General features: G+C 39.5%; 1 protein-coding gene across 3 annotated transcripts; it reads right to left on the reverse strand.

Moving 5' to 3' along the window:
• Positions 1–1,165: 1,165 nt before the first annotated feature.
• LOC111339390 (peroxisomal ATPase PEX1) lies at positions 1,166–16,360 on the reverse strand. 3 transcript variants are annotated; one of them, XM_088726724.1, is made up of 19 exons: positions 16,169–16,360; positions 15,575–15,742; positions 14,387–14,470; positions 13,606–13,720; positions 12,184–13,005; positions 11,404–11,684; positions 10,931–11,045; positions 10,213–10,426; positions 9,518–9,768; positions 8,887–9,054; positions 8,080–8,311; positions 6,849–6,952; positions 5,699–5,877; positions 5,011–5,210; positions 4,163–4,409; positions 3,043–3,387; positions 2,720–2,767; positions 1,769–1,899; positions 1,166–1,333 (listed from the first exon to the last, which is right to left on the reverse strand). In XM_088726724.1, the coding sequence occupies exons 1-19, from the start codon at positions 16,274–16,276 to the stop codon at positions 1,255–1,257; spliced, it is 3,891 nt and encodes a 1,296-aa protein (XP_088582850.1). In that variant the 5' UTR covers positions 16,277–16,360; the 3' UTR covers positions 1,166–1,254. The 3 variants fall into 3 exon arrangements, with proteins under 3 accessions (XP_088582850.1, XP_022801782.2, XP_088582852.1); XM_022946047.2 differs by having other exon boundaries at positions 10,931–11,051; XM_088726726.1 differs by lacking the exons at positions 14,387–14,470; positions 15,575–15,742; positions 16,169–16,360 and having other exon boundaries at positions 10,931–11,051; positions 13,596–13,720.
• Positions 16,361–16,555: the final 195 nt, after the last annotated feature.

The following is a 16,555-nucleotide window of genomic DNA, read 5'->3' on the forward strand; positions in this document are numbered from 1 at the left end:
AGGCCGCCTATCTTGAACTCTCTGAGATCTATCAGAGAGATAGTTCCTGAGTAGAGCGCCACTCTTGTCATCCATACCGTAGACCTTGAGCTTGGAAAGAAGGAGTGGATACTGAATAACGTCAAACGCTTTGGAGAGGTCCATAGAGACCACCGCAACGAGCTCACCTCTGTCGCGCATCATCCTCCAATCTTCCGTCAGCCTTAGCAATGAGGTCTCACAACTATGAAGCTTTCTGTAAGCGCTAATGAAATCTGAAAGCATTTCGAGATAAAATCCATGCATCTGGCCTGCTAGAAGCTTTTCAAAAATATTGTTCACAACGGGGAGCACTGGCCTGTTCCCAGTTGGCTTGTTAGCTCAATTGGTAGAGCGCTGCACTAGTATCGCAGAGGTCAGTGGTTCGAATCCCGTACAGGCCTGATTTTTTTCAGGTCTGATTTTCGCTATTGCATAAATAGCGCTATCTACTGCGAAGGATCGTGCATCATACGTATTTAATACCGCAGTTCAAAATATATGAACTTCATATATTCATTGTATCTGATACTGGTCTCTATCACAACAAGGTCACCTTCGGCCTCACTCTAAATCAGGGACTGGGCAACTAAGTACACGACTGTAAAACGGGCTATTGTGAACTCTTCTCTGAATAAGGAACGGGCACTTTAGGCGAGAAGAGACTGAGACGAGTCCCAGACGATACAAGGCGTGTCTCGAAGTGTAGCACGGTGCAACCCCTTCTCACCGTACTAAATTACACTTATTTACCTTGAAGAGCCCAATTCAATCAGTAAACCTTAAAATTACCTCTTCTCCCTACTGTTGTAAAGATCACCGCGCTTAAATCAATGGGTGGGTAATAATGTGCGATCAATCTAAAGTTACAAAATAGTATGGAAAAGAATTTTAAAATTGCAAGTTTTCTGTTCCTGCCCAATAAAATGCGACACTCGAATCAACTTAAATTTCAGTAGGTCTGCTGAATTATTTTGCACATATTTATTTAAAAAGGTATTCGTCGAAGAAGTAATAGCGATCTTGTCATGGCACGAGAGACAACTGTGAAATGGTTGACGCACCAGGTGGTGGATGGGGCGCTTCACGCCGTTTACATCGAAAAGTGGAACGATCAGCTTTGAAAATAAAAATTTCACCTGTGGAATGGGAAAGGGCAAAGGTTTTTATTTCTTCAACTGCACTCTTAAGGAGTGGTGTCTTTTTCTGGCAATGTTATAAAAAGATTAAGATTCTTTAAGCCAATGTCGCCTTTCCCTGGCCTGGTGTATTGACACCGAACTCTCCTCCTCTGGATTTGACGAATGTCTCGTATCTAAAAAAAAAAACAAAACAAACAATAAAATAATTTCAAAATGAGTCCATCTTTCCGTTAGTATAAATACGACTATAGTCCAAAATGCTGGAAGACGATGAAATCTTTTGACCTTAAAATGATACACTAAGCCTTCATGATCTTTATTCCATTATCTAAATCTAGAGTCTAAAAATTTGACACTAGTGTCTAAAATCGGAAACCTGTGTCCAAAATCGGACACCTGTGTCCAAAATCGGACACTTGTCTCTATAAACGGACACTAGTGTCTAAAATCGGACATTAATGTCCTAAATCGGACACTAGTGCCTAAAACCAGGCATTAGTGTTCAAAATCGGACGGGAAGGTGTCCGATTTTAGACACTTATGTTGTAATTTTTATTCCTTATCACTGTTGCCATGTGGCTGTCAATTAACCATCAAAATGGACATACATAGCCTGGTATCTGCGTCTTTCACTATCTGACACAGATGGACCAACCGATGATGCTGCTTGTAACAAATCGGATTGGTTGATTTGTATTCCAAACGTTGCCTCATGCGTCGCTGAATCAGATTGTAATGTCTAACAACACACAAAAGATCAAATTTAGATAAACTATATTAATTATTTTTTCAATCGTGCAATGAAAGTTGTTATGCCTAAACTGGACAACCCTAAACTTTGCAAATGCCTAAACTGGACAATCTTTAAACTGGACAATCCCTAAACTGGACAATCCCTACACTGGACAATCCCTAAACTGGACAATCCCTAAATTGGACCATCCCTAAACAGACCGGAATGAAAGATATTAGCATACAAGACAGTAAATGGTTTGAACCACAGGGTATCATTTGATCGTGTAGTCGCACCGTCCGGGTGAAGGCAGTCCTCAGAAACACTGTCGCCAGTTGTGATGACTGACGTTTCGACAACCTGATCGAGTTTCATAAGTCCAGTTCGTGTAAACCGACAACATTCCCTCTCTGGAATATGCTTACACGGATCATCTGACTACATAATCACAAAAGGAAGATAGCCGCAAAGAAGGAAAACAATTGCTTACAGAAGCAAACCGAATTATTGTTCACTCGTTACTAAAAAGAAAAAACATGTCCCTGAATACAGAGCTACGAACACGTAAATTCGAACTAAACGCACGTAGATGAGAAAAAATTGAATATATAGTGGTACTTGGTATTCAAAGTTCCAAGGGTCCATTTTGTGTTACGTTCTGGTGACAGAGTTTTTGTCTTCTTTATTTCCTTAAAAAGGAAATATGTCAGGGCAGTTGTGGTGACAAAATCATTCCTGCTGAACGTACTGGCTCGCAATAGGAAAGACCGGCGGTCTTTTATATGCGTATAATCAATGAAATCCTCCAATCAATTAAAATCTTTACCTTTCTTTCGCTCTTTCTATGCTGTAAATTATCATGGAGAATTGTGATCTGATAAGAAAACAAAGTAAAAACATAACTTCGCACCAACTGTTTCACTTCATGAATTCAAAATGAGTACTGAGCGAAAACACGAGAGTAGGAGTTCGTACTTAGGGAGGGGAGAGTTCGTACACAAGGGTTCTTAACGCATTTAAAGGTAGGGCAAGTTGTTTAATTATCGCTGAATCGCATTTTCTTGACTACGGGGCGGGTCAAATATACCTCAGGACCCTCCTTGGCGGTGCCTTTCTGTGACATGAAGTCCAGGGGTATCAGGACCCTACCTCTGAACGAAGTTTCGTCAGCTCCTCCGTTGATAGCTGTGTTGATCCTTCAGTTAAGCTTGGAACATAAATAATATCATCCCTGTCGTCGTCTATAACGATATCTGTATCCGCGCCTATGTTATGTTTCTCAGTGCTTTCCATTTCAGTAGTTTTGAACGCTCCCTTGTAAAGCAGACTGTTCGTGGTTTTCCTGTGGATTGCAGCCAGCTGGGCGTTATACAGAAGAGCTTTGAAATCAGCTCCAGTGAAGTGTTCACACAAGTCTGAAATAACGGCTAGATCAATATCCTCTGACAGGGTCACGGACCTGGATAAAGCTTCCAGGATCTGTAATCTCTCTGACTGAAAGAAAAAAAAAGCCCCAACTTTTTCTTAGTTCGTACAAGAAAGATCAAGTTGAAAGACAGGATATCCAAACTTGGCCTTACCACTGAGGTAATCTGTCTTACGCTTATTTAAGATCAATCAGTGCACTTGAATATATGAAAATCATATATGTGTACTGCGGTTTCAAGAAATGTATGAAAGCGATCCTCGCAGTAATGAACCCTACTTTTGTTGTAGTGGAAAAAAGGCCTGAAAAAAATTCAGGCCCCTACGGGATTTGAACCCATGAACCCTGCGATACAGGTGCAGCGCTCGACCAACTGAGCTAACAAGCCAACTGAGGGCTAATCATTATGTTGGTTCGTATCAAACCCGTAGAAGTGATAATATTTAAGATCAGGACCATCATCACGGCGTGAATTTGGCTTACGTGGATATCACATGCGTCATCTGTTCGTTTCCCATCAAAATAATTCAAGCCACGAGTAAAATTTCATCGCAGGACGCCAGATGCCCTTTGTTTCAAGGAAACTACTGGGGCACGACTTAATTAAAGAAACTTTCAATTTAGTGTCGTATAACCAAAACCAAAGAAATCACAACAGCTAAACAGAACGGAGGAGATTATCACACGGAAACATCGAGGACTCAGAGTACAAACAAACGAATTGCCTGAAGCGTGGAAACTCCTCATTGCCTTCTTTTGACTCTTTGTTTCAATGGACTTGTGCTAAATTTTGTTTTGTTTTCACGACACACAAATGTACTAAAAAAAAAAAAACGCTCTTACCTTGGTTGGTATACCGCAATACAAACACTTATCCAATCGTCCTGGCCTAAGAAGAGCGGGATCAATCAAGTCTGGTCGACTGGTGGCAGCCAGGATATAAACACCGTCCAGTCCCTCCACTCCATCCAGCTGAGTAAGAAGCTGATTCACCACTCTGTCTGTTACACCAGTGCTGTCGTGTCCACGTCGAGGAGCAAGGGAGTCAAACTCGTCAAAGAAAAGAATACATGGCTTGGCACTTTGAGCTCTGCAAATAACAAATTGGGTGTGATCGTGGAAACTTTGTTATGTCTTGCTTCGCTTTTGTGAAATTCAACCGCTCTATTTGTCATGCGCTACAAAAGCTAGGGTAAGCCCTGAAGGCGTGGAACATGGGCTCCAGTGCAGCCTTCTCCTTAACCTTAACGCTGAGTTGTCAGGTGGGGACGCGTGTCACAGTGCAACAGCAAAATTAGTGCGCATGCGCAGTGCGCTTGAGCAAAACATTTCCACAGAAAAACGACGTGGATAATGGCGTTAATTTAAAAATTCCACCTAGTATTTGTTACTTTGAGAAGCAAAGGCTACCTGCTAAGTTTTTTTCATATAAAGAGGTTTCTTCGAATCTATTCTATCACGTATCTTTTCGTGAACAAAGAATACATCAGTGTTGCTGACAACGAGTGGGACATTTTGGGATTCCAGTCTAGTGTATGTGAGTGTACGTGGTATTGGCTCGACGTTAATTTCCTGTCTCATTGTGGGAGAGAGCCTGTTATTGCCTCCTCTAAGAGAAGTGGGAAAATACGACGACAAACAACCCTGAAAGCTTCGTATTTTGTGATAAGTTAAGAGACAGTACTATTTACCTTGTAAACATGTCTCTGACCGCTTGTTCACTGGCTCCAATATACTTGCTCAGTAGCTCAGGACCTTTGATACTGATGAAGTTGAGCCCACACTCTTTAGCAACCACACCAGCCAACAGTGTTTTGCCAGTGCCTGGTGGTCCATAGAGAAGAAGACCAGACCGCATGCGCAGGGGACATTTACTGAAAAGCCACGAGTACTACAATGGAAATGTAAATATGGTTGGCTTTCAGGTACCAAACAGATTCTCTTTGCTCGCATTTTTCCTAATTTTTGATAACGCGTTCATTTTACCGTTAGCTTTGAAAAGTTTAACGTACAAAAGAAAAATATTCTGTTTTTTTATGCCCACTCTTACGTCCAGATAACACCAAATAACGTTGACTGAAAACTGACAAAAGATAACCATCCACGCTGGAAAACGGGTAAAGCGTTTCCCTTCTACACTTCAACCATCGACAGAAAAGCTTAACGTTCTGCATCCTTGGCACGCGCAACAGGAAAAAAAAATAGCAGAAATGTGACATCCGCGTTCAAAAATCTCATTTTTCGGTAAACAATTTACTTAGATTAGTGTGGAGGGAAGGCCAAAACGAAGAAAGAAAGTTGAGGTTGCCTATCTCTCATGGGCATTGTGGCTGATATGCATTTCTTAACCGTGAGATACCTAAGAGAACAGAGATGTACCTTTGTTGGCCACAGGAGGGTCTCCATGAGGGCTGCTTTTACAGCAGCTAGTCCTCCCACATCAGACCAGCCTAACTCTCCCGCAGTATGTAAACTAACTCCCCTAAGCGCTGTAGGGGTAAATCCGTTAAGAGCTTTCTCAAAATCATCGGTAGTAATTTCAGAGAAAATTCCTCCATCTGTTGAAAAAAAGAAAGAGACAAGAAAGTGAACGATAACGAAGCCGTCGTGATCACAGTTAACACCAACCAAGTACACAAGTACCTTTCTCTTTTAATTTCGTGTGAAAAAAAACCGCCTCCTGGTTAGCTCAATTGGTTAGAGCATTGGACTGCTGTGCGGGAGGTCGAGGTCGATGGTTCGAACCCCGGCCGGACCAACACTCAAGGTCTTAAAATAACTGAGGAGAATGCACTACCTTTCTTTAATGTCAAGAAATGGATAGACATTCTAGTCTTCTCGGATAAGGACGAATAAACCGTAGGTGCCGTCTCCGGCATCTGTTAATTAGTTGATTTGGTTAGGCAGGGGACGTTAAAGAACCCCACTCACGAGATTACTGTGATGTGGTCTGGCCTGTTTACTGGGAATTGATGGGAGGGGGAGGGGGCATCTTCAAATAAGTTCCCTTCAATTGTTTGTAAACTGCTGATGCAGTCCGGCAAAAGTCCGCCGAAAAGTGTTGTGATGCGCATTTGATCATATCCACATGTTAATTTGCGCAATATAAAAGTTAAATTACAGTGACGGATCCAGGGGGAGGGTCCGGGGGAACCGGACCCCCCCCTCCCTATCAGACCTGACGCCTACAACTTTGAGACTGAAATTCTTACATCGACAGGATCGTATATCACTTTTTAACTGGTTGATTTTTTTAATGAATCCAAGTAAACGGTAAGCGGCCAAGGCATTATAACGTGCAACCGCGACTGGTGAGAGGGGGACGTGGGAGAGAAAGTAATCTGCCTCGAAAGAGTCAAACAGTCCTTTCTGAACCAAAGTTTGGACCCTCCCAATCAAACATTCCTGGATCCGCCCATGAATAATAATAATAATAATAATAATAATAATAATAATAATAATAATAATTATTATTATTATTATTATTATTATTATTATTAAAAACAATCAGATGCCTTCTGTTCCTCACCTGCCGACATTTTCATCTTTCTGACCGCCGCTTGGTGTAAGGCTCGGTCGATTAATGATTGTAGATCTTTGGGTGAGAATCCTTCAGTTTTCTTCGCCAATAAACTAAAATCAGAGAAAAGAAATCATGTTCTAAGAAAGACAGGAATGATAGTACGGCAAATGGTAATATTTTTGTGCTTAATTAAGTAATTAAAGATGTAAACATTGATGTCATGAAAGTACTTTTTTATTAACCCTTTGAATGCCAAGGACGTATATATACGTCCTAAAATAGGACCCTCAGATACCGAGGACGTATATATACGTCCTCTGACAAGCATTTTGTTTCTTTTCTCGGTCGTTCAAGGTTTTTATCCGTGGTTGTTTCAAAGGACCTGGGAACAATTTGAGAATCCGCTGACCACAGAATTTTGCACTGTGGCACAACATAACACCCAGAAGGCTTTGTTTATTTTCGCGGCAAATCCTTGCCAAATCCAACATGGCGGCCAGCACACGTCGAATGACAGCTGAGGAAGTTTTGGTAGAAGTTTTCGCTGATAGAGACTCTGATATGAGGAAACGAAAGGCGATATGAGGCGAAAGGTGATATGAGGCGACGAAAGTGATGGAGATGTTTCAGAGTACAATGAAAGTATTTCGAGCTCGGAGGATGAAGATGAAAGCGGGGAAGAAGTCGAAGAGATCGACGAACTCGAAAGCGAGAATGAAAATAACGAAGATAGTGAAAGTGAGGAGGACAATGTCGCAGCTAAAAAGAGTTATACAATGCCAAAGGGCTCAAATTGTTGAGTAAAATTATTTTATGAAAAATCCAATATGGCCGCTGGTTGCGAGGCATGCACCTGGGTTGGCATTCAAAGGGTTAAAACAATGTAAGAGAAGTGATTACCTTTTAAGATCTAACAGAAAACCGGTGTTCAGAGACTTAATTTTGCGAAACGTTTCTACGTATTGCTCCGTTACTATAGTCTTGCTTTAAGCCGAATTAATGTGGAGAAAAACACTCTTCACAGATGTGGATTTGGAATAATGTGCACAGTTATACTGCAATGCACAGTCCAGACTGTAGACGTCGTTTCTATACCCAAGGTATGCCCACACATACAATTCGTACTTGCTAATAGGTATATTTCAAGTTTCTTCAAAAGGGTCCTCAAGAGTAGAAAGTTGACTTTTCCTCGAGTAGCTTGGATTTTCTCCGCAGGAAACTATGTTTCTATCTTCACCTGAGTTCCGATATATCACGATCTCGGTGACGAAACAGTCTGGCCATCATCGCAGACAGAATCTGTTGTCTTTGGTCAGCATCAGGGGGGTGGATCTCCGCACGGCATTGGAACACGTGACATCCTTGCGATGTCAGCAATGACGGGTGTAAAGAGTCATGTGACTTACTGGTTGCTATAACAACTATCCTGCTGTTGTTATTGATTTCTGTGTTGATAAGATCCTTAAATACTGCAGAATGGAAAGAAATAAAGAGACATTGTAAGATACTAAAAGCAGTATTAAACATAAATACATAATAGAGATGAAAATCTAAGAGTAATTTGAAGCAGGTTCCATCAGCCACGCCTTGTAAACTAGGCAGCAAGGCCCAGTTTCCTCACAACGACACCATCAAGGATAAGATTCAACAAAAAAAAAAACCTTTCTGCATCTGTTTTCAATTGAGAGTGGCAAGTTATCTTGGATTGCATTAATTTTGTTTTCCATTTTTGTGCTTTGTGACTGGGCTTAAAAACTAATCCAATCTCTCAATCAATCAGATGCAAAACCATAAAAAAATTACACCTGGATCAGCTGGATTTTCCTTCACTGCAAGCAGTTTGGTAGTCTTCATTTCAAGTTCTCCCTGGCTCTTTGTGGTCTTTGATTTTTGTTGCTTTAAGCTTTGCTCATACCTTTGTTTGACACTCAATGTCATGCTACACTTATCACTATTAGGGTACATTATACATTTTTTTGGAAAAGCTGATGGCCTGTATAGAATATTGGCCTTTTACCCAATATCATTCTTGACACCATCTCACCTTGAGTTAAGCGATGTTTGTACAAAGCTTCTCCACCCATCTCTTGGAGGGCACTTGGGGCAGACAGAACTTGATCTAAATCATCAAACAAGATAACAGATGGTTGATGCCATGCAGCCTCCATAAATATCTGCTGCCACTGTTTTTTAATGGTATCAACTCTTTTTCCTTTAAAGATGAAAAAACAAAAACCCATTAATTTATGATGTTTAATGCAACATACATACTGGAGAGTTTCAATAAAAGCTGGTCAACTGGCACAGCCTCCTATGCACCATTGGCAGCAACTTGTGGAAAAAGTCAATGAAACCCCTGACTTTATGTGCAAATGTACCCACAATGAAACAGTACTACACATTCATTATAATCATGGACAAAAATAAGCTAATTCTACAAAGTAACAAAATAGGCTATGAACAGTCCCCTGGGTGAGTCGAAAAAAAGCCATGAAAAAAAATTGACCTAAGCGCACAGGAGGAAGCTCTAGTTTTGGTGTGTAAGTCAAAATTAGAGCTTCCAAATACGTACTAACGTCATTTTTCTTCATGGATTTTTTTTTACTTGTGCAGCACATTTCATCAAAAAGGAGGGACTGCTTGTAGTCTAGCAACAAAGTAAAGAAAAGAATTACCTCTAAAAGGAATACAATCCACTAACGTTACATGAGCACACACAGGCCACTCCTGAAGTTGGTGACATACTGCATGAGCAAAGGATGTCTTGCCACAGCCAATCCCTGCTCCTGTACCACTGCCGCAAACTAGTACAGCCCCACCACACAGCCCTGTGATAATGTTACCTCCCAGTTGATTGGATAGTGGTCGCTGTCGTAACACTGATAGAGCATGATCCACACACTTGCGGAAAACATCTGTTACACCCCTTAAACAGAAATCAATAGCTTATGTGAGCTTGAGTTCACCACTATCATAAGCTGTAGGACTAGCAAATTTTTTCTTTCTTTATGAGAAGGAAAGACAGTGCAACTAATAATATTTATGGAGTAACTTTTTTTGTTTGTCAACCTTCTAATCACAAGAAGCAGCCCTAAAACTCCAAGGGTTAACCCTATGACCTCTAAGAGTGACTAAAATCTAATTTCTCCTTACAATATCACCCCTGAATGACACATTAGGGCCATGAGAATAAAGAAAACAATCACTAACCTAAGTAACTCTTGATTATTAAACAAATTCTCCTTGTCAAGCAGTATGGAGAATATGCATACTGATCTTGTGGTTTAAAGGGTTGATCAACCCCCGAAGTTGTATGCCATGCTCTAACATTGTTTTCCACTCATGAACTTCATTCTAAACATTTTCTTACCCCAAATCATTAAAGCTATGCCTTGGAAAATGTGGCTTGATTTCTTGAGCACTTATAGATTCATAGAAACCCTTCAAAGAGTTTTGCAGTGTTCCTATGACAACTGTCACATTGTTCAGAGTCTCAGGGGTGAGGTGATAATAACATGGCTCATCTGTTGATGTTGATGTCTCCTGATGACTTAGCACTTTAACTACAAACTGACAAAGTTGGCCTTAAAATGAAAAACAGAAAAATATACATTGCTTAGAACTAAGATCTTGTTAATTTGCATGCAAAATTGAGTAGGAGTGCGATCTTTGCAGTAACGAACACTACTTAAGCAGTAGTGAAAATAAGGCCTGAAAAAAATTCTGGCCTGTATGGGATTCAAACCCTAGGTAGAGCATATGGATACTGTAAGAAAAAGAAGTTCCCTTTGGTCAATTTGTTGGTAGACAGTATAAATGTTAATACCTCATTTTAAAACTTGCTTATTTGGTTTTACCACCAGAGTTGATATTAAGTTAATGTAAATTGGCTACTGCAAAAGGTTTCTGAAGCTGGTGTATCTAGCATAAGCCCTTCATCAGAGCAAATGGCAAAGAGCTAACACTCCAAATTACAACTTACGAAACCCTTAAGTACATTCAACTCACTTGATAAAACCAAACGAACTTGAGATACCCCTGCCAACACAGTACCACAGTTTCTTCATAGAAACTTATCCCATACTAACCTTGAACATCAAATGACATTAGTGTTCCACTGCAGAGTACAAGAGGTACTTCCACATTGCACACAGAGCTGATCCAGCCTTCAAAGGCATCCACAACAGCATCAGATGAAATATCCTGAAGCTTGATGAAAAAAACAAACAAACAAACAAACATCAACATACATGACTGATATTCATTTTTTCCAGTGGGACATGGTAAAGAATCCTGCAATCTAAGTGCTTCTTTGTGCATGGTCATGGTTAACATTTTTTGGGATTTTTTTGTTTTCATTTTTGCTGTCCTCTGGAAAACAAAACTTCTGAAATATCATTTACAATAAGTATTTTTTCCCTTAGAGCATGCTAAGGAATCCTGTAATCTGATTGGTTCTTGGTGCAGTCTATCCACCTCTGTACATTGGTCATGGCAGCAGTTTTTGTGCCCCTCAGCCTTCAGTGCCTTTCCTTTGACATATTTTCTACAATAAAATTACCTTCTGTTCAGTTTCTGCTAAGGGATGCAAAACAACTCCTTGGAAGTCTGTTGGCCCAGATGAGATATTCTGAATTTTAACTAAACACAGATCCCTTGCTCCAAGCATTTTGTAGAGTTCTTTGGTCAGAGTCACATGTCCTGGAAGTACATGCTCTGCCACGCCTAAATCATGGGAAGTTTGATTGACAGAAGCCTTGTTTATGCTGCTCGTCATCACAATTCTTACAACCCAGCGAGGTGGTAGCATGTCAGGATAATTGGAAGGGGATTGGCCAGTCACTGTTAAAAAAAAACCACAAAATTTAGAAATTTCAGTCCTTTAGGTTCCATTATCCAGACTTGAAGAAAAAAAATTGAGCAGCATCTCCATGATTAGTTAATGTTGTAAAAATAAGTTGTTCTTAAAAAGGTCAAAAGAGCCACCCATAACGAAGTTTTGTGGAACACCAGCTGCAACTCAACTCTAAGTGACTGAAATTACTAGCAGCTAAATCAATGCCAATGGAAAACCACCAACTCCATGATTTGCTGTCGCCAAAATGGGCAAGAACACTCAGAAAATGGGGACATGACTTCCATTTACCCCAGATAAAGACTGAAAGATTTCAAAACATTTTTATGAACAGATGTATTTTAAATCTATATAATCGCATTTTTATACTCGATTGTACAGATAATCTTCATTTATTGTTCATTGATTGTTAAAAGAACCATGTCTGATGAGTCTACTTATTTGTAATGATAATAAAGATTACAATAATTCATTCATAATGCTCACCCTGGTTGGATTCACTGTCTGTTGAAGGCTCTTGTGACTGAGATCCTTGGTTTTCATTGTTGTTTGATGAGGATTTATTATTTTGTAAGGCAGCTCTCTCTTTCGGAGATAAAAGTCTATGTATTTGAACAGTTTTTACAACTGTGCCTTCTGGTGGTGGAAATGTGTCCCAGTTACAAGTCCACGACTTTAAAACCAGTGGCGGCAAAGATGTAAAGTCAACAAACACAGTCGTGGGTTGCAGGGAATAATAATTCACAGATGCTACAATGCTGTCTTTATTTGAGGCATCAGGGTTCCCTCTTATCTTTGGTTGCACTCTCAAATACATCTCAAAGTCAGAATCATTTACACAGCCAGTAAAACATTTTCCACCTTTATTAGTGAAAGAAAACAAGGGTTTCCAGTTCTCTTCATTTTTAATTTCTTCTGAGGTCAAGGGTTTGCAGGTCTGTTTTCCATTTACAGAGCTCTCCACATAATGAGGGTTGAATAAAGACTGCAAATAACCTGAGACTCTTGATAATAAGCCACCATTGACAATGCCATTTTGTTCTTCTGAATTTGTGGTTTTAGAAGGTGAGGGCCTTGATGAAAGCTGATCACCATTGTTAAAATGAAAAGCACTACTTGTCAAAGTATGCTTATTTTCAGCACTTGCACCTACATGAATTTCATTCTCTTGTTCTGTATTATCATTGCCAGAATGAACTGAAACATGCTGAGGTTTTTTTCCTTTAGAAAATGTTCTTGTTTTTGGCATTACAATCACTTCAGTAAACTCATCAAGTCTGACACAATTGGCATTGGGCTCAAGATCAACTGTAAATGAGAAATAAACAAGACTAATGACACTGGCCTCACTGGTATAGTAATTAGAGTAATAATTAGAAATAATAACATTATAATGAGACTAGTTCATTTCAAACTATAACTTGAAGATGGCAACAGTCAAACCCCACCAGAATAAAGGAAAATATCACATAGAGCAGTTCTCAACTCAGAATTAAAACACACAAACTGCCCGAATTGTGCATTATGTAAGTAAATAAGTCATCATTTGTGATAGGTTTGTATCTGATTGGCTGACCATACTGTAAGTATTTAGGATTAATTACAGAGCAAAGTAAAGCAAAACTAAGGGGAATCCTTGACTGCTTCATAATCTCAACAGAAATTTCCCTTTATTTTGTTGTAAGAGTTTTACCAACTTCCAACCATTTATAACTATCATAAAGTAAAAGTTTAGTCCTTCCCTTCATTTTGTTGTAAGAGTTTTATCACCTTCCAACCATTTTTAATTATAATTTAAAAGTAAAAGTTTAGTAATAACCAACTACAGATAGGCACCCAAAGAAAGAGGTGATAGGAAAAGGCCACCAAACCCTAATGTAAGGAGTGTCCATGCTCACTAAAGCATACCAATTTGGACAACCACACACATATTGTTTTCAATCCAAATTGGCAATAACTGTCCTGGGAACACCACTCTCACTTGGTTTAGAAGCTGACTTTCTATATAACCAGCATGGAGTTCCTAACAAAGAGATTAAAAGCAACAATCCTTTAGACATCTGGCTCCAGTTGTTCAAAGGGAGGATAACGCTATCCAATGGATAAATTGCTATCAAGTGGATAAGTGTTACCAAAACGTACTGCGCTATCCAACAGATAGAGATTTATCCAGTGTATAGCGTTATCCATCCTTCGAACAACCGGGGCCAGACCAAGTCTAAGAAATATGTTTTTCACAATTTTCTCTCTAAACAGATTACTTCATGTAGGCTAGAGGGATTGATCTCTACCTTAGCTCATTGGCATGTATAATGCATCTATCAATTTGAAGCTTTAACCAACCACCCCCACCAACCCCTGACATTTGAACTTTTAAAGATTGGTCTGTTCAAATTCCTGCTCCCCAGGGCATAAACTGTGTTCAAATGGAAGTATTCTATCACAGCTTTTTATTGTCAAATGAATTTCAAAAGAGTTCCTATCAAGTTATAGATAAAAATTCAAGATTTTTAATCAGGGGGTGCAGTCAGTGAAAATGGTAATCTGGTGCTTGGAGTGCAGACTGTACATTCCAGGCACAAGTGAGTCATCACATCCTAAGACCAGCATGAAATAGTCCTGTGCTGCACTCAGATCTCAGGAGAGGAACATGCTAACAACCCTAGGCCATTGTAACTTTTTCACTTACTAAAATTTCCCAATCATTGGCACTAACTGGATCCACGCTTATTCTGTTACATGATGCAATGCCTATCACAGGTTCAACTAAAACCTAAAACATACAATAGAAAATATTACCAATCAAGTTTAAAAGCTTCATGGTACTCAAGAGACTTGAACCAAAACCAGGGCATTCAAATAATGATTAAGTCAACTAAATAGCAAATACTGGCTGCTGACAGTTTTACTATAACTTTAATTTTCCCTTCAGTTTTGTCATTAACTCAAAAATACCTCACAAAACTTTGGTCATATGTTCCCCTTTAAAAACATCTTTGTCCGTCTAGGAAAACATGAACTGTAATCTTAAACTCTTCAACCCTAAGACTGACTAGCATATAATTTCTCCATACAACACCACCCCTGAGTCAAGCATTAAGGCTACAAGAATAAGTGACCAAAACAGAATTTCTCCTTACAATATCAATACAATATCAAGCAGACAAGTGATGAGAATACAGGCAAATATCAATAAGCAGGTTATTAGTTGATCCAATACCAAATTCTCCACACTAACATCATAAGAGTTGTAAATAATTAACAATTATTCCAGGAGTGCGTGTTGGATAAGAGATGATAGATAGCCAACGAGGTGCGTAGTACTGAGTTGGCTATAATCATCTCATATTCAACAAGCCCGAGTGGAATAATTGTTTCATTAAAAAAAACGCCCCCAAGATGTTAGACAAATCTTCTCGACTTTATTTTGTAAGAAGAAACCAGATGTTACATGTACAGATATTAGATTATGGTATATTGACTTATAGACCATAATGGCGTAGCAAATAAAATGTCTTGAATTGCATTATCCAATGATCCAGTTTTTAATAATAGACAATAAGGAGAATTAGTAATAAGATCTTGGAAGTGAAAGGGTTAAACAAGTTCTCCTTGTCAGCTCCTTAGGAGATGTATAGGGGACAGTTTGGAGAATATGTATACTGATGTTAGGATGTAAACGGTTTAATTTAAAAATGGCCTTCACCACCTTCCAAACAACTTGCTCCAGCCTGTAGATTCCAGAGGTAAGTGTTGACATGTCCAAAATAAAAAAAGAGCCTTGTATTTGAGTGGTAAGAATACATCTAGAACAACGTAATAATAGGGAAAGCTAAAATAATTATCAAGTTGACCAAAGTGCTTAATTGTTTTATACCTGCTGCTCGTCATCTAGTCCTAGTGCATCGGCAAATTTTTTTCCCAATTGGACAATAGATGATGAATCATTCAGGATATCACCTCTCCTACTGTGTATCACTTCACCAGACCAGCTGGTGAAAGCCTTACCATTTTCCCACTCAAGTTGGAGAGCAAATGGTTGACCCTAACATGGTTTTCAAGAAGTTAGATGTGTTAATCCTTGCAGGGTATAGATAAATAGGATTTTAAATAAGTTTCAGCTCAGTTACTTTGAGCTATCCATTGTCCCGGACGTAAAAGCATAATCATTAAACAAAGAAGGTAAAAGTTAAACTGGCTTGAAAAAAATACAGGTTTTCCTACGAAATCTTGTGTCTAGCTTTTCTAAACTTTCTCGAGTTAAGATTTTTGTTTTCAAGGATTATGAGTAACATATCAGATGGCATGAGTTAAACACATCTGTTGTGTGTCTACCCCCGAACCTACCACACCCCTGATAAGATAGCTGATGAGTGCTCCCTCTAAATCCCCAAATGCCTGCATGATCGTATAATAACCTTGTACCCGTTCTATGCATCAGTATGCACGCAAGTATCCGTTCGTAACGTACCTGAATTCGCAAGCCTACTGCCTCTGCAAGATCACCAGAAAGACTGACAAAACAGTTTTTCGACGAATTTGTTCTAACAGAAGCGGATCTAATTCGATTCATTTTCATTCAAACCTCCGGATTTCCTCCCCTAGAAGTAGTAAATTCTCAAAGAAAACGGCTGATTGAAAGTTAGCCGCCATTTTCAGCAAAATGAATACTGCAGGCTCACCCGAAGTCCTTCGAGAAAGGGAGAGAATGGAACGGGTGAGGGAAAAAGGAATGGGCCGAGGTCAACTCCCTAAGGGCAGGGAGGTATCTTCGGAATAAAAATAGGAGCAAGGAAGTAGATACGAATCTAGAAGACCTTCAAAGTTGGTCCCTACGAGCTGTTAGTGAGTTTACAAT

This window comes from Stylophora pistillata, chromosome 7, assembly GCF_964205215.1.
Source record: "Stylophora pistillata chromosome 7, jaStyPist1.2, whole genome shotgun sequence".
NCBI classification, from domain to species: Eukaryota; Metazoa; Cnidaria; class Anthozoa; order Scleractinia; family Pocilloporidae; genus Stylophora; species Stylophora pistillata.